General features: G+C 34.6%; 2 protein-coding genes across 2 annotated transcripts; one reads left to right on the top strand and one right to left on the bottom strand.

The window, feature by feature from the left end:
* On the bottom strand, positions 1-7,891 carry rab11bb (RAB11B, member RAS oncogene family, b). Its single transcript, XM_043233440.1, has 5 exons — positions 7,632-7,891; positions 5,509-5,704; positions 3,916-4,109; positions 2,509-2,589; positions 1-285 (listed from the first exon to the last, which is right to left on the bottom strand). Exons 1-5 carry the CDS (start codon positions 7,669-7,671, stop codon positions 140-142), a joined length of 657 nt encoding a protein of 218 aa, XP_043089375.1. The 5' UTR covers positions 7,672-7,891; the 3' UTR covers positions 1-139.
* A 7,963-nt stretch (positions 7,892-15,854) lies between these two features.
* Positions 15,855-19,527, top strand: LOC122335604 (cortexin-1). The gene is made up of 4 exons (XM_043233446.1): positions 15,855-15,958; positions 17,478-17,649; positions 17,749-17,963; positions 19,208-19,527. Exon 4 carries the CDS (start codon positions 19,229-19,231, stop codon positions 19,493-19,495), a length of 267 nt encoding a protein of 88 aa, XP_043089381.1. The 5' UTR covers positions 15,855-15,958; positions 17,478-17,649; positions 17,749-17,963; positions 19,208-19,228; the 3' UTR covers positions 19,496-19,527.
* The last annotated feature ends 3,061 nt before the right edge of the window (positions 19,528-22,588 follow it).

Consider the following 22,588-nt stretch of genomic DNA (forward strand, 5'->3'; position numbering starts at 1 on the left):
GATGCTGTACAAGTTTACTCATGGCACGTGAGCGGACAAGCTATCAAAAAAGAAAAATATACATATGTTACACAAATAAATGGCGAGCGCACGACATGGAGGGAGACGGATGAGTGGCGGGTGAGGCTGGTTGCCGTGGTTACAGGTTTTGGCAGCACTGCAGTTTGTTGCCCTTCTGGCCGTCTGTGGTCGGCGGGACGCTGATGTCCACCACGTTGTTTCCCGGCGACTCGTCGTGAGCCGATCGGTCAGCGATTTGCTTCTGTGATACGATGCGATAAATTTCTGAAGACGCGGGAGAAAGGGAGAGAGGTAAACTGTTGATTGTCATGGTTACTGTAAAACCATTCATGTATGTATGTTTCCCATAATCTTTCCCATAATTTATCCGTTTCAATTTTAACTGAATCTTTTGGTTTCTTATTTAGTTTTCAAAATCTGTTTATCTCTTTATTTGTCCTATTAAATTCTTACTAGGTTAATGCTAAAACATTTTTATAATATAAATATTTCACTTTTCGCATAAAAAAGCAAAAAGAAAATTGTATGTATATATATATATATATATATATATATATATATATATATATATATATATATATTTATTTATTTATTTATTTATTTATTTTATTTTTTTATAATAAGAAAATAAGTTAATACTGCAGAAAAATGTTTATTAAAATAACAATTTTAAAGTTATATTAAAATAGCAATTATATTTTTAAAATATATTTCTTCACATCTATCTATATATCTATCTATGTATCTGTTTCTTTTAAATATATATATATATATATATATATATATATATATATATATATATATATATATATATATATATATATATAGTGGGGACTCACTATCACTCTATGCTATATTGCAACCATTTTTAAGTTCATTTTTTTCCTCATTAATGTACACACAGCACCCCATATTGACAGAAAAACACAGAATTCTTGACATTTTTGCAGCTTTGATATTTTCTTTTTTATTAAATGGTCGTAAGTATTCAGACCCTTTGCTGTGGCGCTCGTATATTTATCTCAGGTTCTGTCCATTTCTTCTGATCACCCTTGAGATGGTTCCGCACCTTCATCTGAGTCCAGCTGTGTTTGATTACACTTGATTAGGAAGGACACACACACACGCTCCTTACAGCTCGCAGCGCATGTCAGAGCAAACCAGAATCGTGAGGTCAAAGGAACTGCCTGAAAAGAATTGTGGCGAGACACAGATCTGGCAGAGGTTACAAAAAAAAAAAAATCTGCTGCACTTAAGGTTCCTAAGAGCACAGTGGCCTCCATAATCTTTAAATGGAAGACGTTTGGGACGAGCAGAACCCTTCCTAGAGCCGGCCGGCCAAACTGAGCTATCAGGGGAGAAGAGCCTTGGAGAGAGAGGTGAAGAAGAACCCAAAGAACACTGAGGCTGAGAAAGTTGTAGAAAGTCAACCATCACTGCACCTCCACCAGTCGGGGCTTCAACAAGACAATGACCCTAAGAGCACCGCTAAGATAATGAAGGAGCGTCTTCACAACTCCGTGACTGTTCTTGAGCGGCCCGGCCAGAGCTCTGACTTAAACCCAACTGAGAGTCTCTGGAGAGACCAACGTCTACCATCCAGCCTGACAGAACGGGAGAGGAAGGGCGGAGGAAGAACTTGCTGCATCTCTCCCAAAAAAAGACTCACGGCTGTATTCTACTAAACACCGAGCAAAGGGTCTGAATACTTACGACCATGTGAGATTTCAGTTTTTCCTTTTTTAATAAATCGCCAAAAATGTCAACAATTCTGTTTCTGTCAGTATGGGGTGCTGTGTGAACGTTAATGATTAATGATAAGTTATTTTAGCAAATGGCTGCAATATAACAAAGTGAAAAATTCAAGGGGGTCTGAATACTTTCTGTACTCGCTGTATGTATTCCTGCATACTTATTTTCTGTATATTCTTCATATTATATCTTATTTTTCTTCACAAACATTATACATATATATATATATATATATATATATATATATATATATATATATATATATAAAAAAAAAAAAAATATATATATATATATATATATATATATATATATATATATATATATATATATATATATATATATATATATATATATATATATATATATACTCAACTCAACACTTATTTAGCTTTAGGTTTTTAAACGAATACTAGTATTATAAGGTGTTTTTAGTCAAGAATGTTTAATTTGAGTTTTAGTGATGACCCTATTCTCAATGTATTACATTAACTTCTTAAATATGTGGATGTAAAATTTGCATTCGTCCCTCCAGTAGCTTTTTATTTCCTGTAAAAGCGGCGTCATCTAGTATAGAATGGCGTCATTTAAGGTTTACACCCTTTCTAAAACATCTCTCCAAAATCCCCATAATTCCTGGCAGGCATTCGCAGCTTAGCAGAAGGCCGATGCTGCACTCTTAAAGTTACATAAGACGCCGCTGTCCTGGGATTCATGGCTCCCGTGAGCGGTTTGTACCTGTTAGGATGTTCTTGAAGGCCTCCTCCACGTTGGTCGAGTCCAGAGCGGACGTCTCGATGAACGACAGGTTGTTTTTCTCTGGAAGCGAGCGGAAAGTGTTTAGTACCCCCGCGTTCCTGAAGCATCCACGGACAACGCAAAGCTTCACACTGAACGAATCGTGTTCACAAAACATGAGCCGAGTTCATTCCTGAGCGAATCTATTTATTTGCATGAAGCAATTTTAATATTTTTGGTCACCGAAGCTGCGTTTATTTGATCAGAAATACAGTGAAAACGGCGGAAGTTCAAAAGAACGGCGTCGGATATTTTGTTAAAATATAATTGAATGCATCCTTGCTGAACGCTAGAATTAATTTCTCCAACTTATGACTGGTTTAATGAAGATGCTTTGCTCTGTTTGAGGTTAATCTAATGCCCTGATTATCGTAAAAAGCAATGTAGTTCAAGTTCATCCTAAACACAACACTGTGTAGAATTACGAATCGCTGTCGGAGCAAATATTTTCTCTTTTTAAAGGAACCGTCAGATTTGGAGAAATGCAGCACATCATTTGCTCAGCAGTGAATGGGTGCCGTCAGAATGAGAGTCCAAACATCTGAAGAAGAGGAAAGATCAAACGAATCCAGCATTAAAGTGTTTTTAATGACACTTACTTCCATCCAGACACATATTTGTTTAGAGCTGTTATGGACTGTTTTGGCTTGCAAACTCTATTCTAATCTAGAATTTTAAAAAAACCCAAACTGCTTGTTAACCAACTCTAACACTAGCTTCTCTATTCTTTTTCTATTCTATTGATTCCTTTTTGTTACTTATTATACTACACACACACACACACACACACACACACAGATACACACACTTCGTCATATTACATATACTTTTATTAATTTAATTTAAGTCTTAAAACAGGATTTGGTTTCTTTATATTTACTTGGCAATTATCTCTGTTATATATATATTTATTTATTTATTTTTATTTTATTTATTTTTTATAAATTATAAAACTTTTATACATTATATATATATACTTCATATTTCATATTTTCAGTATTTTCTTCATATTATTATACAATTAACAAAATCTCTCTAAAGCTTGCTGTTATTTTTCTATTCTATTGGTTTTATTTTTATTTATTTTTTATTTAAAGAATCCTTGTACTGCATTGAGCTAACTGAGACTTTCATATCATTGTTTCAGTCGCTTTGAATAAAATAATATGTAAAAATAATAATATAATTATAAACAGTGCTTGATCTGTGCAGCTTTCTCTCCCGTTTCAGACCGGACCACTATTTTTCACGGGGTGGAAGCCTTATTTTGGATTATTTTGACCTGATGGAGTAAGGTGAGAAGGTTCTGACGGCACCCATTGCTCCTCTACATGAGTTTTGCGGTACCTGCGAAGGCTCGAGCCTCGTCGGTGGGAACGGCTCTCAGGTGGCGCAGGTCGCTCTTATTCCCCACCAGCATGATGACGATGTTGTTGTCGGCGTGATCTCGCAGCTCTTTCAGCCAGCGCTCCACGTTCTCGTAGGTCAGGTGTTTGGCGATATCATACACCAGCAGCGCTCCGACCGCGCCGCGATAGTACCTGAGATATCAGAACACAAATACATTAGCGCTTCTTAGTTTTACTCGACGTTTAGGTCCAGGTTTTGTATCGTTGAGTGAATACATTTTATTTTAATTTAAATGATTATATCAAATGATTCATCACGATCCAAAATATTTATATATTTATTAAAATATTATCAATATATGTATATATATGTGTGTGTATATATATATATATATATATATATATATATATATATATACAAACACGTGCATGCTTATATTTCTTATGTTTATATGTTAAATGTTATTAGATATAATATAAAATATAATTTATATATGCATTAGAAATACAGACAGTACATGTGCATATATTATGTAAAATAAACAACTTTTTTTTATAGATGCAATAAATCATTTAACAGCACTACTTTATTTTTATTTTATTTAATTTTAATTGTGCCTGTAATATTTATGTAACGTGTATTTTGACTGTAGTAGTAACCTGTTTTTACCATTTAATATTGCTCATAGCTGTAGTTCAGTTTTACTTTTTTTATTTAATTTAATTTTATCAATATTGCTATGGCAACTTATTTCAGTTAGTTGCCTGGGCAACATTACTTTTTTTTTTTTTACTTAATCATTTTAGTTTACTTTTTTTTCGCGTGTCGTTTTCGTTTTTCGTCTAATATTTACATTTTAACAAAAATAAACCAAAATTTATTTGTTTTTGACATTGGGGAACCAAAACCACATCTGCTCACTTATCAACAGCCACAAATGCAAATACGTTTATTTTGTCAGCTCGTTTCCCGCCTGAAAAATACTAAGAAACAAGCATCGTGGTAGATTTAGAGTGAACTCAAGCTTACTGAGTAATGTCTATATATTACTTAAAACAAGCTTTAACTGCAATATAATAAAATGCATTTATTTCAGCAACATTTTTCATTTCCATTCAGTTTCAAAAAACAAAAAACCTGAAATTGCACTAAAAATAAACAACAAAATCTTGCCCAAAATGACAAAAACTACTACTACTAGCTACCTAACGGATCTTGGCACGTATCGTTTGAATTCCCAAAATAAATGAACACCTTTTACTCCTTTTCCCACAAATTTTCCAACGATAAAGCAGAACTTTCGCACACGCACACGTTATGACTTCAAAACAATATTAATATGCTGGGAGATTTGAAAAGTGACTTAGCGTCCAGACATAGAGATGTTTATGCTTAGCATTTAGCGTTTCAATTCTGCACCGCCGCGATACATAGCTATATCAGCGTAATAAAAAATGTGCCAGGGTGTCACGTATTGACCTCAGTGTCAAGACGAGCGGTAAAAATCCCTACAGTAACACTGGCTAGAGCTACGGTATTGTCTGAGGTACCGTACGCACTGCAGTATTGCTGTATTTGTCATGCACTCACGCGGAGGTGATGGCCCTGTAGCGCTCCTGCCCCGCCGTGTCCCAGATCTGAGCTTTTATCGTCTTGCCGTCCACCTGGATGCTCCTGGTGGCGAACTCCACTCCTATCGTGCTCTTGCTCTCCAGGTTGAACTCGTTCCTCGTGAAGCGCGACAGCAGGTTACTCTTCCCGACGCCAGAATCTCCGATCAGAACCACTGAGGGCAGAAGAAGGCCATCCCATAAGGGCAAGATATCAAGACCGACTCCTTTTAAAAGCCACGCTTGTAAAGTTGCAAAAAGAAAACCCGATTTTGAACGTCTTCATCGAGGAGTCGTGAAAAGTAAAAAGCATCGATCACCGTTTTCGACATCGTTCATAATCAGCGTTTTTAGCATAACACTAAAGACTGGAGTAATGATGCTGAAAAATTCAGCTTTTGATCACAGAAATAAATGACATTTTAACACATATTCTTACAGAAAGAGCCATTTTAAAATCAAATAATATTTCAATTTTGTTAATGGCCAGAGAGAAAATATTGGTGGTTTATAAACGTCCTCAATTGAGTTACCGTTGACAGGTGCAACCAAAAGTAATTTCTCTTTCTCTCTCGAATTGCTTGTTTTATTTTATTTATTTCGCAGGTCTGACAGCCTTGTGACGTCTGGAATGAAGTTGAGGCCGCTTTCACTTTCGCTGGGGCTCAGACGGTCTCCCAAACTCATCTCGTGCTGCGTTTCTTATTAAAAAGAGGGTCGGTAAAGTTTTGTTTTCCAGGTGAGCTGCTCATTGATTTCCTTCAGCTCGGGCTCATGTCCTCGCGTCGTCTTCACCAGGAAGTCAAGCTGAACTTTGATCTTCACGAGCTGCTGATTTGGTGAAAACAGATTTGCCGCGTCAGACTTTGATCATGTGACGCCACACAGTCGTAGTTACAATGTAACCAATCAGCAGCAGGACAGAACATCAGCATGTGGCCTAACTATCATCATGCGTGTTACTTTTAAAATACGCTTTCTCTACCCAGCTATCAAAAAAAAAAAATGTTATATTAATGTTCCGCTAACGTAAGCGTGGGAACGTTCCTTCTTGGTTACGTAAACGTTAGAGACACATTATTAGATGTTACATTTAAAACATTCTATCACTTTAAGAGTGTTACTTTGAGCGTTCTTTTTTTATATTTAAAGAATGCATTTTTAGGTTGTGCAAACATTAGAGAAACGTTCCGTTCTGTTCTTTTGAAACTTTCAAAATAATTGTATTTCTAACTGTTTTTTTATATTCATTAAATGTTTTTAAAATACAATTTTTAAACGTTCAGAACGTTCAGCTTTTTTTAAATGTTTCTTCTTGGTTAGATTAAAAATGTTACATTTGAATGCTCTTTCAACATTTAAAACACCCATTATATATATATATATATATATATATATATATATATATATATATATATATATATATATGTATAAGCGTTTAAACACATTTTTATTATTTTAAAGCCGTCATAAATCGTTCAATGTTTATGTTCTTCTAGGTTAGAGAAACATTCCATTACATCGTTTTAAAAATGTTACGAGAACGTTCTTTTCTTACTGATAACGTCACTAATAGTTGTAACAAGGTCGTTCTGATAACGTGTTGTCGGAACGTTTCCTCGCAACATTACGAGAACGTCCATGCCTCATATTAATAACGGCACGAGAACGTTCCATAAAGATTATTTCAAGACTATCTGCTCTGACATTTACCGAAAGTTACGGGGACGTTCTCTGTCAGGCTCTAATAACAGAAAAAGCATCATTAGATGGCACCGAAAAGCAAACCAGAGGCCGTTTTTAGTCCTAAATCGTAGCATTCAAGGCTCGTTTGGCATAGATTTAAAAATGCATGTTAATTTCTCATCATCTAGGCCCCGAGATCCCGCGTGAAAGCATCCAGGCTCACAAACAGATGTTTTGCTGATCGATGGATGTGTATCGATGCCTCTGCGGGCGTCACTTTCTCTCTCAAAGCCTGTTATTTATGCCACGGTTTCGGACGGGTGCCGCAGCTAAACATACACACCAGCCCGTCGGATCTATAGGTCAGGAACAATGGATGGATTATGAACGGTCGCTATAAGGGAATGCAGAATTTACCTTTGAACAAGAAATCGTATTCATCATCTCTGTTGGCCATTTTTTTTTTTTTTTTTCGAGAAGCCCGCTCCGTCCTGCAGTCCGTCCAGAGGGAGGGAGACCAGATGAGGCTGTATTAATAGCTCAGCGCGAGAGGAAAAGAATCGAGTGGATATTAAAGACACGCGATGCGCCAGTGCTGCTGCTGCTGCTGCTGCTGTCACACCGCAGGAAGAGCGATCCGCTCGGTCTGCATTAGGGGAGGAGTCCCGGGGCTCAGGAGCTCGGCGGCCGCCAGAGGGCGCTGGAAACCCCGCGGAGCCCCTCGGGGGCTCGGGGTCCTGTCCCGGGCCTAGCCTTCACAGATGCATTAGGCCCCGCTTTAAGTTGCATTTAGTGCAGTGCACGTGCATGTTGTGCATGCACTAAATTACATCTGTAATTATTATCGTTTTTTAAATTGCACACCTTACGCCTTAACTTGCATCTTAAGTCTCTAACCTTATCTTATCCCGCATCGGTAGCGGAAAGTGCACATTTTTACTTATTCTTTATGTAAGTGCACAGCAGGTAATATAAAGCGGGACGCTTATTACACTCGATATTACATTTAAAATATTTTTTTTATTTTTTGAAAACATTATCCTCAAAGGGATCTTCACTCAAAAATTTTAATTCTAATGTTGTCTGAATATTATATGAATGTTTGTTTTATGAGCATTAATGGAACGTTTCAAGTTAAAATTGTGCGGGTAATGTTTTTGTGCATTTTGAGGACATTGAACAAATATATTAATTATATAATACATTTAATATTGTATATATAATATATATTATATGTCACTGGAAAAAGTTTGTCTGGGAGAAGCTTTAGCCAAACATTAGCCAAAGTCCTGGGAAAGCACAGATGTTTGCTAAATTTTGCCAACTGATGCTTTTATGTATATGTTTTATTATTTTACCCTTATTTTAGAATAAGAAATGCCGTCATTAAAATATCAATGCAATGTTTAATGAAAACAAAAACACATTGCAATTTAATTGTTTCTTTAGACAGATATGACACTGTATAACTGATATCTATTTATTTATTTATATTACAAGTCAATTAATAAATGTATTTATGAACTAATTGATTGCCTTTTATTTATTTTTAATTTATATTTAATTAATAATTTATTAAACTTGTCGTTTATTTATTATTTATATTTTTCCATATATTTATTTATTTAATTTACTTAATCTTTTTTATTTATTTTGCATGCCACCGAAAGCCACTTTTGTTTGTGGTCTGTTTTCGTCTCTCTGAAGTCCATGGCCTCACGTGAGCGAGCTAACCGATAACGGGGACGTCGGGAAGCTCGGAGAGGAAACCGGCGTTAGGAAATATGGGAAATATGCGAGCCGACCTTCCATGACCCCGCTGTTTCCTGTACAGACAGGAAATGAGGTGTAACTGCTGAATAAGCTTCCCACGGGTGTGAAGAGGACAAATGCATCACGCATCAAGACGGTTAGTCATTTCGGGTTTTTGGAAAGTCATGCATTTTTTCTCAAACTCGTAGTTTTGCAAGCATCGTTTGAGCCACAGGTGCTTTAGAAATATGGGTTTAATAACCAAAGCTTGATCGTAGCGTTTGTTCAGGAGCGTGAAGACGTCTGGGGTCACATCACTTCTCATGGAAACATGCAAATCAAGGCCGGATTTAGATCCCGTCACGTGACTCTATGCAAAGCGACGACAAAAGAGTTTCTCTCTTCGCAAACGAGAAGAATCGCAAAAGCGTCCGCGTCATGATACAAGGCCTCTAAAGGATCAGCGTCGTCGCCCGTCTTTCTGCCGTCAGATATTTGCTGGTTTTTATGCAAGTCAACGAGATTTGATTTGATATGTTAGTGATATTTCCAGGTGAACACTTACTGGACTGAAACAACTTAGTTTTACTTCATTCTCTGAAAAATAGAATCAAATAAAAGTGTTTTTTTAAGCTAAGCATCCTAATAACATCTTATTAAATCATTTTATTGGAGATATATAAGTATTAGCATCTGTACCAAATTGCATTTTTGCTCTCGCTTTGGGTCTCTGAATAAAAATGAGCTCTTTTGCCTTCATATATATATATTTTATATATATATATATATATATATATATATATATATATATATATATATATATATATATATATATTTATTTTATATATATATATATATATAAATATATATATATTTATTTATTTATTTATTTATATATATATATATATATATATATATATATAAAATATATATATTTATATTTATATATATATATATATATATATATATATATATATATATATATATATATATATATATACTTTTTACGATTTTTATATTATTTATTGTTTTATTATTATTTTATTTATTGTTTTATTGTTATTATTATTATTATTATTATTATTATTATTATTGCATTTTTTTTTACTAACTTTTCCCTTTCAGAAAGTAGACTCTTATTTCGTATCTAAACCGATTTCAAATGCATATTTCTTTTGCTAGAAATAGGGTTGGATGGCAGTGTGTTTCTCCAGACACACACTAGAGGGTGTAGTGTGCATGCCGTGTACTCAAGTGCACTCAAGTGTGCTGAGAGAGCCTGGCTTCACTCTGGTGCATCGCAATCAGAACGGTTTCTGAAGGAGGTCATTTATTCCTGCATTTATTTGTTTGCCGTTTGGTTTCATCAGAACGGTCTGGATGGAAACCCATCCTCAGGACTTTCTCATTAAGTTCGTTCCGAGCGTTCCAGTTATTAAAATGTTTCAAAAACATAATAAGAGAACATTCCATTTAAGGATTCCGTTACTTAAAGATGCTACTTTTAAATGTCCTCTGAATATTCTAAAATATTCCGATTATAATTTATTTAATTATTTGAAAATCTGGAATACGAGGGTGCCAAAAAATCGACGTATTGAGAAAATCACCTTTAAATTGAGTCTGGCAGCGTTTCATTAAGTTTTGTTATATTTAGAACATTTACAAAACAACGTTTTTGGCATAAAAGAAAAATCTATAGTTTTGCATTATTAACTATTGCTACAAATACACCTGTGCTACTGATGACTGCTTTATAGAAGAAGAAAAAATCTCTGAATATTACATGTATGTTGTGTTAACGCATTATTAAAGATAAGTTCGAACCAACTTTCTATTAAAATTCCTGAAAGAACATTAGAACAGAACATACACTCTAAGCGTCGTAATATTAAGATGTGCTTCTAATTGAATTCTTCACACACGGAAGGGTTATTACTTTATTAAGACACAAGCGATGGACGTGATCTGAGACGCTCAGATTCCTCCAAATATACCGCAGGTGAGACGTCTCGTGTCCCTCGTGCATTAGCTCAAAAGAATCTAGAACGTGATTCTGACGTCTTTTTCGCTGTAAAATAGGACAGAGCTGTCATTTTAATTACCCGCATCATGGACTCATTAAGGGCTTGCATCAGAGATGTTCAGTGAGAAAACCCGGCCAATCAATACATTTAAACCCGAAACAAAGCATCATTCACAAAATGAAATATAAATGTAACTCATTTTTATTGCATTTTATTCATCAAATTTTATTTTATTTTTATTAGTAAAATATTAAATGAATGGGCGGTGGATCATGAAAATAAAATGTAAAAATGTAAAATGTAAACATCGACCTAATCTGAAAATCGAAATCCTACCACATTTTATTATTATTTTATTTTATTTATTTTTTTTTTAATTAGTGTGTTTTTTTTTCTTAAACCCAACACATTTATTTTAATGCATTCTTACGTTTCTTTTAACTTTGTATTTCATTATTCGTATTTTGTAATCGAAAAAGTTTTTTTTTAATGAACATATAAAACATATAAAATACATAGAATTGAAAAAGAAATTATGTTTATTTTAATTTATTTTATTTATCCTTTTTTTTGTTTCTTTGTCTCTGCTTATTGATTTTTACTAAAAAAATCTTTTAATTGGGGGAAAACTAAAATTATGGAAAGGTGAACTACGACAGCAGACGATTAGAAATAATTCTATATGTCTCTCCTCCTCCCCCAGAACTTGGGTCTGTAGCTAATATAGACTTGTGTTTAACTTCAGAGTGAACTTCTTATATTTAAAGCTAACTAAACACACCGGTTGAATTCAAAACGTTTTATAAATGATCTTTTTCATTATTGTTAATAAAAGTAACGGCTTCATTGCAACAAATGGCAAGAAAATACATTGCATTCCCTGCTTAAGCGAATGACGACTTTTTTCTCAATGCATTAAATATTAATACATTGATACGAGCAATACTTAAAGAACATTTCTGTGTGAGTCTTGTACTCATGCAGCTGCTCTTCTTGTTTGTGAAAGTGTTTAAGAGTAGGTTTGCGGAGATCTTTCCGTCCTTCCACGCGTGTCACATGATCAGTGTGTGTTCAGACGGGAGACATGAGTGTGAAAACGCTCTTCTGCTTTCCACGCCGCTGGCTTTCGGGTCTCCCGGGCTTCGACCCAGATGCCAGCAGGTCACAGACCAAGACTGGAGATCTTAAAAACGGCCGGAGAGCAGACTTTTAGTGTTTTTAGGGCCTATGCATGTGCATTCATTCTGCATTGTGATGTTCCTTTTTATTACAGCATGTCCCGCTCTTTCCGATAAACTGGTTTCCTCCTGAAGTGAATGAGTGTGAATCTAAATGTTGCTATAGAGACAATCTGATGCGAAACCTCACGTATATCTGAGTGCAAGGCAGGGTTTTGCTGCTGCTGCAGAGTGTATTTTTGGTGATTCTGTTGGGAGGAAGATGCAATAAAAACCACAGCCGACATGCAGGCAGTGCATCCTCCGAAAACACGCTTCAGGTTGTTAAACACCTAAAAACCTAAGTCACTGCTTGAAATAAAGTCCTATTTAAAACGGCTAGCCGGGAAGACAACTCGGAAAAGCCAAAACGGCGTTAAATGCAAAATGCAAAAAAAATATGTAGGCGTTCTTAAATAAAATAACGGTAATATTAATGACGAAAATTATGACCGAAATAAAAACGAAAGCCAAAAATATAAGTAATTATATAAATATGTTATTTAGCCTATTTAGTCTTGATTTTTTTATTTTTAATGTGTTCATCAGATAGAGAGTCCTGAAAAGTCAAAGCTATTTTCTGTGGTCTTCGGTTAAAAGGGGTGAGTTTAATTTAATTTGTGCTTGAATAAAGTCGAGTTATCTTTATTTATGAAGCGCTTTTTACGAGGTAAATTGTGTCAAAGCTGCTTCACGGTATGAAACGGTGTCGTTCTCCTCTGGCCAGACAACAATAAGAATAATAACCTGGCGCTGCATCTTTAAATCGTTTCCTAAGGTCTGTTAACATTATCATCGCAGGCAGTGAACGTCATGTATTTTTTACACCTTCGCTTCTCTGCCTGTCTCATAATGGTCTTTAGTCGAATGAAGTTTGACATGAGCCTGTAACAAATGCTGAAATCGTGATAATGAGCTGACTTTATATTGTGCGTGTGTGATAGAGGGCATGTGATGATGCTAAGGACACGAACTCACATTAAAACCTTATTTAATCCACGTCTAGTTGATCGAGTGGGATTTCTTCCATAGATCCGGCGTTGCGTGGAAAGGGTTCTCTCTTGTAGCTCTTTATGAGCTGTAATAAAAGTCAATTTAATATAATATAATTAAGAAACATTCACTTTATGTCGTGATGTTGTTTGTGCTTGATGAACGTTCTCATAATGTTGAGGAAACGTTCTTAGAACCGCTTTATCAAAATATCCTTATATCATCATTCCCACCTGATGAGTTTCGTAAACTTTAAATGACATTTTAATTATTATTTTAATTTTTCTGGAAAGCGTATTTTGTTACTGTAATGTTAGTACGGTGTTGTTGTAAATGTTTTTGTCGCCTTTAAACGATGTTCGAATCGCGACAAGAAAACGACATTCTTAGAACGTTAAAAATAAACCTTCGAATAATTCTATATTTTGAGTGGAAATGGAGTTTCTTTTGAAGGTAAACGATTTATTTGAGTTGCATTTTAAATAAACGAAATGTTGAAAGCCGACTAATTATTTTTGAAACGTAGGTGAAATAAATCGATCGCAAAAACGCTTACCTTAAAATGATTTTATAAATTCAATTAATACTTTAGGAACCTTTAAATGACATTATACTTACGGGAAGAAAACTTTTACTTTGAACGTGTAAAAAGTATGTGAAAAAGACTCTATCATAGCTAGCAAAAAAAAAAAAAGTACTAATAACGTTTTTTTGTTTTCCAGTTGTTTTTAAATGTTAACTTTAAGAAGTTAAGAAAACGTCTTGGTTATGTGAACACGCAGGAACATTCCTCTAGTGTTCAATATAATTTAAAAAGGTCAATTTTTAGAGTTTTATTTTAGGTGTTGGTGTCCTTAAAAATATATATTTGCGGTATAAGTAACAAAAAAACATCTCAATGTTTGTTTTTTCAGCTCTTTTAAGAGATTCAGTCCCGTCTAATTAATATTCATGAGCCTCTCTTCTGATTGGCCCACGCAGGTTCTCCATCGCTCTGGAGACTATAGAAAAATGTAGTTTCAAAGATGGCCGCCGAGTCACATGATTTTGACCAGGCCAATCAAATGTAGCGACGTCACAACGACGTCAGCGTTAGCCGGATGCAAAAAAAAAAACAGCGGCTAGCTCAAAACAAGCTTAAAATATCATCTCGGGCGCCAGAAACGTCGCAATGCAGCCTCAAATTATAAATACGATCGCATACCCGATGCTGCTACCCGACAAAAAAAAACAACAACAGCTATAAAATGACTGGACTAGGCAGAAAATGCTCGAGTTTGCACACTTCGTATCAGAAAAGCTTCAGTAAAGTATCGTCTTTTGTAGTTATGGACGCGCTTTAAGTAAAACCATGTCGTTTGTGAAATAATGCCTGTGTGCGTTATTGTGTAAAACAGCAAACCGACGATTCGTGTGTAATCATGTGTTACTGTATATGCATTTCTATGAACAGCGGCTAGTTACTGGAGCAATAGCAACATAGCTGTCAAATCTGCTGCCTGCTGAAATCTTCATCGTCGACTAGTGGATCTGACGTCACACTTTTACGGAAGCCGCAAAGGTTCGTGAAAAAAATCACAGCTAATTTATGCAGGCCGCGCGTGGGTTACTGTTTTAAACTTATACGGTAGTTACATAGCCCCATAGCTCACTTATCAGATTTGGCAACATGGGATCTTTAAATGTAACGTGCTGGTTACGAAGGCTACGTTTGAAACGTGTTTAAAACGCCTCGTTTGTGTTTGAAAGTCCTGGGAATGGGACTCGTTTTCATCCGCGTTCAAGTCGCTATTGCGTGGAACCTGATTGAGCTGAGATTTGCTGATAGATTTGATTAGTTGTAAGGACGGGCAGGACTCGGCTCAGCTGTATCTCAGAGCCCTGGCTAAAAATACTGTAAGGCAGCAGGTCCTTTGTGTTTTCCGTGTGACCGCAGCACTTTCACAGCGCTGCTCCCGGAGGAAAACACACACAATACCTGAATTATTGCTCAGGAATCAAACCAGACAGGCTGGGATTTATCACTGCACAGCAAAATTATCATGACTGAACGCTGCATCAGTGTTATAGTCGTTTCTAGACAGGTTTTAGATTAGCGCTTTGTTTGCACTCCAATGCAGAGGTTGTTTATATACAGTTAAATAATTTAACCTGCAAACTTCCATGCGTTCTTTTCTTATTTTTATCTGATCTTTTCCGCCTGTGTACGGGGAAAAACATCAAGATTGACACTCAGTGCAAATATCTACTAACAAACAGGAGTAAAAAAATGTTCACACGTTTCTTGCGTGTATTTATGGTACCCCAAATAAACACGAAAAATGTACGCCATACAAGTCCATTTTGGCCTATCAGTATCACGAGTTGTATTTGGCCTATTATTTATACTCGCTTTCACAAGTTCGGGTAGGTATTTTTATAACGATTATTTACAATTAGCCAATTTTGCCTCTACGTTTTCCATTTAGCCTACAATAAAAGTGTGGCTGATATCAGTTTTACAGTATCACATGCCCTCCATAATTTAACAATATAAAATTTAATAACTTTTTTTTTATATATAGTCCCCCCCTCCCCAAAATCATTAACAGAAGCTTTCTGTTATGACAGCCTGTCACATAACGAGACACACTCGCGCGCGCGTCCCCGCGGACCCGGCGGGCAGCCAATGGCACGCGAGCGCGTGAGGCAGGATCGAGAGCGCGCGCGGGAGAGCCGTCAGAGCGGCACGCGCACCGGACCCTCGACATCATGGGTAGGCTGTGTTTTATTAAACTTAGTCTTTTCGTTAAACCTGCAAGTTTCCAGCGTCGCGAAAACTGTTTGTTTGTCAATCACGACCTGCTAAAATATGAGAAATTATATAGTCTACTTTTTGTGATTTTATAGGTTTTTCTATATTTGTCATACAATAATAAACCTGATAGCCCTTGTTGACGCCTAGCCTATATAAAATGCATTATAAGAAGTGTTGATATCTCCAGATTGCATTAATACGACTTACAGTCGGGTCCGTGTTTTGTAAAGAAACATTTCAGATGGTATTTAAAATAATGTCGATATATAACATACATATATAATGTAATATTTCTGCACCTCTGTAAGGATACATGCTATATACACTGCGAAAAAGTTAAAAGTTGCCAGCACAATGTGATAATGAGGCAGTTTTTACTCTAAATGCGTCGTCTGCTCGCTTTATTGTGTTTATTGTGAACACGCGTCGTATATTTTCATCCGGAGGTGCTCCAGTGAAGTGCAGAGACAGCAAACAATGATTTATCTATAGTTTGTGAGCGGATCGATCAGCTCTGTTATTGATCTGTGTCTATTTCTGCACTTGCAGGATTTCCTCGTCGAACTATAACAAACAAAAATATATAATATATAGTGACAGTTCACATGGTCATATGACAGGAGTTGTTTGTAGTTATAAACAATAAAATTATATATATATATATATATATATATATATATATATATATATATATATTATATTTTAAATAAAATTATATTTAATTTTTTTATATTTTTAAAATTATATATTTTTACTCTATAAATAAATATATATAATAAATAATTTTAGGTTTTTTCCTATTATTTTATATATATATACATTTACATTTTATATTTTTAAAATTATATATCTTTACTCTATAAATAAATATATATATATAATATATATAATAAATAATTTTAGGTTTTTTCCTATTATATATATATATATATATATATATATATACATTTACATTTTATATTTTTAAAATTATATATTTTACTCTATAAATAATAAATTATATAATAAATAATTTTAGGATTTTTTTTTATATATATATATATATATATATATATATATATATATAAATACACACTGACAAATTATCCATTGAATTTTATTTACTCTTTTTTTTTTCAATGGTTGCAATCTATTTATTTTTCCAACATTTAAATAAAGTTGATTAATTTTAATTGCTTGCACCCATTTACCTTAAAAATTTAGCAGTTTTTTTTCTGTGCCTAAACAGTTTTTCTACACATACAAATACATTCATCACTTTTACAACGACTTTTCTACCTTAGTAACCTTAAGAATGACTTAATTCTTAGACCGATTGTGTCCCTATTGTTTTAATATGATATAATGCAGTATCAGTATCATGTTATATATTAAACTCTTAACTCCTATTGAACTTGTTTCTATCTGACCTCTCTATATGCCCTTTGACCTGCCCTTAACCCTTAAGTTATTATTAAGTGAGCTGTGTTTGGGACAGGAATCAGCTGTCAGCGTCCCGTTCTGATAAAGTCAGAGGAAGCCCGTATCACCAGCTGACGAAACGCCGGGGAAACCATCCCATCGGGGTCGTGACCCGTCGACCGGGCCTCGGAGTGAAGTTTTACTACACCTCGGTTTAATACTCCTCACGGATGGGCCGTGCCGAAGAGGTGCCCTGATTTATTTCTCTTTTATGTGTCCGTTATTGATCCGCAATGTTTTGAGATCCCGATCGACCCAGATCTGCGTCTCTCTCCCTTCATTCTCAGAGCCGTGTTTTCTGTCTCCCTCCGGGCTGCTTTTCTCCGTCCGAGCTTTCGGCGCTGATCTCAGACGCCTGCATGTGAAGCCGTGTGTGCCGTTAGCCGCAGAAGAGTATGAACAGCGGCCCCAGGTCCGTCTCAGCTCGCTTGGAGATGGATGTAGTTTGAGAAAAAGTTGCTTCTGAGCATCGAATGGAGATCCTGTTGCTTCTGCCTGTGAGGTAAAGTAACCGCTGATGGCATGTTTACCTCCCGGAGGAACTATTTCTTGCTCTTTCGGTGCTAGACTTCTGACATGTCTTGACTTAAGTATCAACTTCATCCCGATATGACACTTAAAAAGAGGAAACATTCATAAACATGAATATTGAGAACGCAAACATGAATATTAACAAGCGATCGAGGAAGGAATTTTATTCCGCTGTTTACAAATTTAAGGCTTTTAACTGCACAGATAAAATTAATAATTCATATGAGTGGGGTATGGTAACATAAAACCCCAAAACTACATGATTTACAGATACAGGTTATAAAAAAGGATTAATTATAATGAATCCCATTCAAAATAAATGTTTTTTTACCTATATATATATATATATATATATGTGTGTGTGTGTGTGTGTATATATATATATATATATATATATATATATATATATATATATATATGTGTGTGTACATATGTGTATGTGTATATATATATATATATATATATATATATGTATGTGTGTATGTTTAATATGTATAATACAAACATATGCATGTATATATATTATGTTTATATATTAAATATATTAAGTAAATAAAAAGTAAATTAAGTAAATTAAGAATATGAATTTATAAATGTATAAACAAAATATTTTTGCACTATACTGTGTATATGTGTGTATTTATATCTACATAATGAACATATATGTGATCCTGGACCACAAAACCAGTCACAAGGATCGAATTTTGTAACATTTTATAAGATTTTACGAGATTTACACATCATCTGAAAGCTGAATAAATACGTTTCCCACCGATGTATTTGCATCTCGCTGTTAAAATAAGATTGAATCTAATTTAAAAAATGTTAAGTAATCAAAAATGTTTCTTAAAATGTGTTAAATATTTTAGTTTTAGTTATTTTAAGTTAAACTAAAATAATAAATCAATAAAATTATTCAAAATGTTATCTGAAATAACATTTAATTTTAATTTTATTTTTAGGTAACTTCCAATTAATTACCTTTTTTTTAAAAAATGAATGCAATATTTCAGTCTTTGTTATTTAAGTACATCAAGTTAAATGAAATTAGAAACCCAAATAATGTGTGGTTTGTGATTTTAGTTTGAATGAACTTTAATAACCCCGTCAGGAGAAACGTCAGAAACAGCTTGCTCTTATTACCAGGACTGATCCTAATGCCGTGTGTGAAAAACAAACCGTATTTGTCGTGTGCTTTTCGTCGCTCCCCCTCAGTTTCATCTCAGAACCGAGGAGATGAGTGAAAGCCCTCTGACGGAGTACGAGCTGCGCTCTCTGGCTCCCGTCTCGGGCCCCGGGGCCACGGCGGGGCTCCAGCTGGCTCCGGACACCGAGCAGATCACGGCGCTGTGTTTCGTGGGACTCCTGCTGCTGTTTCTGGTGTTTCTGCTGGTGCGGTGTTTCCGGATCCTCCTGGACCCTTACAGCAGCATGCCGTCCTCATCGTGGTCCGATCATAAAGACGGTCTGGACAGAGGACAGTTTGACTACGCCCTGGTCTAGCTGAAGATCTCACAAAACATTTTATATAATAATAATAATAATAATAATAACATATTATATCTTTCAATCATCTTTTAATATGTTATTATTTTTATGTGCAATATAATATATTATATATAATACAATATACTTTTTATTTTAATATATGTATATATATATATATATATATATATATATATATATATATATATATATATATATATATATATATATATATATATATATATATATATATATATTTAAACAGTTATCTTATTACATTTAATACAATTTAAATTGTATTATTTTTTCTCCGTAGCTTTTTTGCCCCAAAACATTCACTGGAATGCACAAAATATTTTTTGGTTTGTTTTTATAAAATTTTTAAACGTCGGCTTTGCAGGTATGCCTTTAATTTATAAACCAAAAATATACATAGGAATTTTCTTAATTGTGCTTAATGGAAAATTATTTAGTTTTCTTTATATTTTGACTTGATTTTAACCACGAAGCGAATGGTCCCAATGCAACATCGCTGATATTTTAGTCTATAAAACAACGTTTGCTTGCTTATTTCAGTTCAAAGTAACACTAAACTCAGTTTAATTACGTAAATGTCTATTTCTACAATTATGTGGATGTATTCATTTCCCACACACCTCCTTGTTTTTTATTGTGAATTTCTAATCGTCTTTACTGCGCATGTAAACCGGTATTTATTAATATTAGGCTATATTATGAAACGTTTCGCGTCACGTTTGTCCGCTTTGCAGGTTCTGTCAGTGATAACTGGAGCAAATGTGCCTTGGTTTATTTTTGTACTCTAGTGTCCGTCTGTATTGATTTGGTCGTGAGGTTTTATGGCCGGTTTGGGATTAGTAGGTGCTTTTTCCCCCCCGTCTTGAAAGGGCAAAACTATTTACAAACGGGGGTTTCTCTGCAAGTGTTTCTTACTCTGGGCTGGTTTTTAGCAAAGTCGTGTTTGCTCAATAAATGACTTTTTCTCTCAGCTGCGTTTTTATGTTGCTCTTTCACCGTTAATCATGAAAATATACCACACTGCGTTATATTAAAAATAGTGTTTTTGAACCACTACAGCATACCGTACTGTTAACTATAGTGAATACGGTAATACTGTAGTTTTAGGTGTGTAGAATAATATACCCTAAACTTACAGTACTGGGTTAGTATAGTTATGTTACCACAGCAACTGTAGAATTATGACAAGTATGGTTCAAAAACACTCACTATAAATGACTGTAGTATTTTTTTTCGTGTAAGATAGTGCGGATTTTCCAAGTAACGCCATCCCAGCTTACAGGAAACGTTCTGACAACGTTCTCTCAATGTTAACGTTAACGGACCGTTCGTTAAAACCTTACAACACACTAATGTTGCTGTCCCTCCGCCGCAGTATTTTAAACGCTCTTGTGAACGTCTCTTGTTAGTAGGCCTATTCTGAAAACCGCGGAACGACGTTTGAAAAACGTTTAACAAACGTTAATGATTGAACGTTTGCGCAAAACGTTCCCCGTTAGATGGGGAGCAGCTATATTCTTAATCAATGTGACGTAAACTCTTTGGAAAAGGTGAAAGGTCACGCTCGGTTTATTTTGTCTGTGTCGCGGTGCTTTATGTTCGGCCTCTGATTAACAGACACATCATGTATTGATTGTATATTGATCACGGCGTGCTGTAAATCCTGCAGATATCGACAGCGACTCTGCTCAGTTTCACAAACCTCCTCAAACGCTTATTATGGCGTCTTAAAGTGCCCCCTTATTATGGGTTAGGAAAGGTTTTGGGAGTTTTAAGACGCTGAGGGGACGTTTCCGTTCACTTAGAGCCGTGTTACACGAAAATCTATAACAGGGGACTGTAACATGTGAAATATTCAGTGCTTCGTTCATATTTTAGCACACAGATAGTGTTTAATAAGGACATTTTCTAGCACGTATACATTGTCTTGTGTTTAATATTGGTGTCACGTCGTCAGACTTTTCATTATCAGCATAACGTTAAGTGCATTGCAGCCCCTAGCTGAGAAACACAAACTAAAGACAGAAAGTTTGTCATTACTGCATAGCCATCAGACGGACTAAATAAAACAATATGTGTCCGGTGTGAGGTGTGAGATCCATCTGGACATGAAATTGAAACAATGATTAAAAAACAAAAAAAAGAATATATATATATATATATATATATATATATATATATATATATATATATATATATATATATACATAAATATTTAGACATATATATATATATATATATATATATATATATATATATATATATATATATACATATCTAGTAATGCAAGCAATTCTCTTCCGATTCCTTGCATCAAGCGCTATCTACTGGTGAAAATGAGTATTACAGATATATCCTTTATTATTATTATTATTATTATTAATAATTTCTTATTATTTTTATTATTTCAATTTTACATCCAAACAGGGCACATAGTCACATTCAAGAATAAATCCAAACCTTTTCAGCCTTGGTTTGAGCGTAACCAAAATAAAACAGCAATAACAAGAGAAAGTGTCAAATACATTTTCTTATAGACCGGAAAGAAAATTTTTATTATACTACAAGTTCAAAAAAAAGACATCAACTTAAGGGATTCTTATTTGTATATATATATATATATATATATATATATATATATATATATATATATATATATATATATATATATATACATTTATTTACATTTACATAAATATTGAATTAATTCATTTACATTTATTTATTTTTAAATAGGTAGCAGTACAGGATGAGGTGAAGGATGTGTATTGATAATAATTATAACAGCAATTATAAAAAGCAATCGGCCTAATCTTCCATCCTGCTGGATTCATTATGTCTAATAATACCAACAACGAGCTCTTTATATCCCGACGTCCACAGTTTTCAGCTTCAACATAAGCTTCATATTCTTAGCTGCTGTTAACAACAAAGATGAGCTGAATCGCTGTGGCCAAATAATAATAATAATAATAATAATAATAATTCACTTTCTAGGGTTCAAAAAAGAAAGGAACTAATCCCTCTCCTAAAGAAACCAGTTGTAAGCCTGAATTGAAGTGTATTTTGGAGAGA

The sequence above is a fragment of the Puntigrus tetrazona genome, unplaced genomic scaffold (genome assembly GCF_018831695.1).
Source record: "Puntigrus tetrazona isolate hp1 unplaced genomic scaffold, ASM1883169v1 S000000837, whole genome shotgun sequence".
NCBI lineage: Eukaryota > Metazoa > Chordata > Actinopteri > Cypriniformes > Cyprinidae > Puntigrus > Puntigrus tetrazona.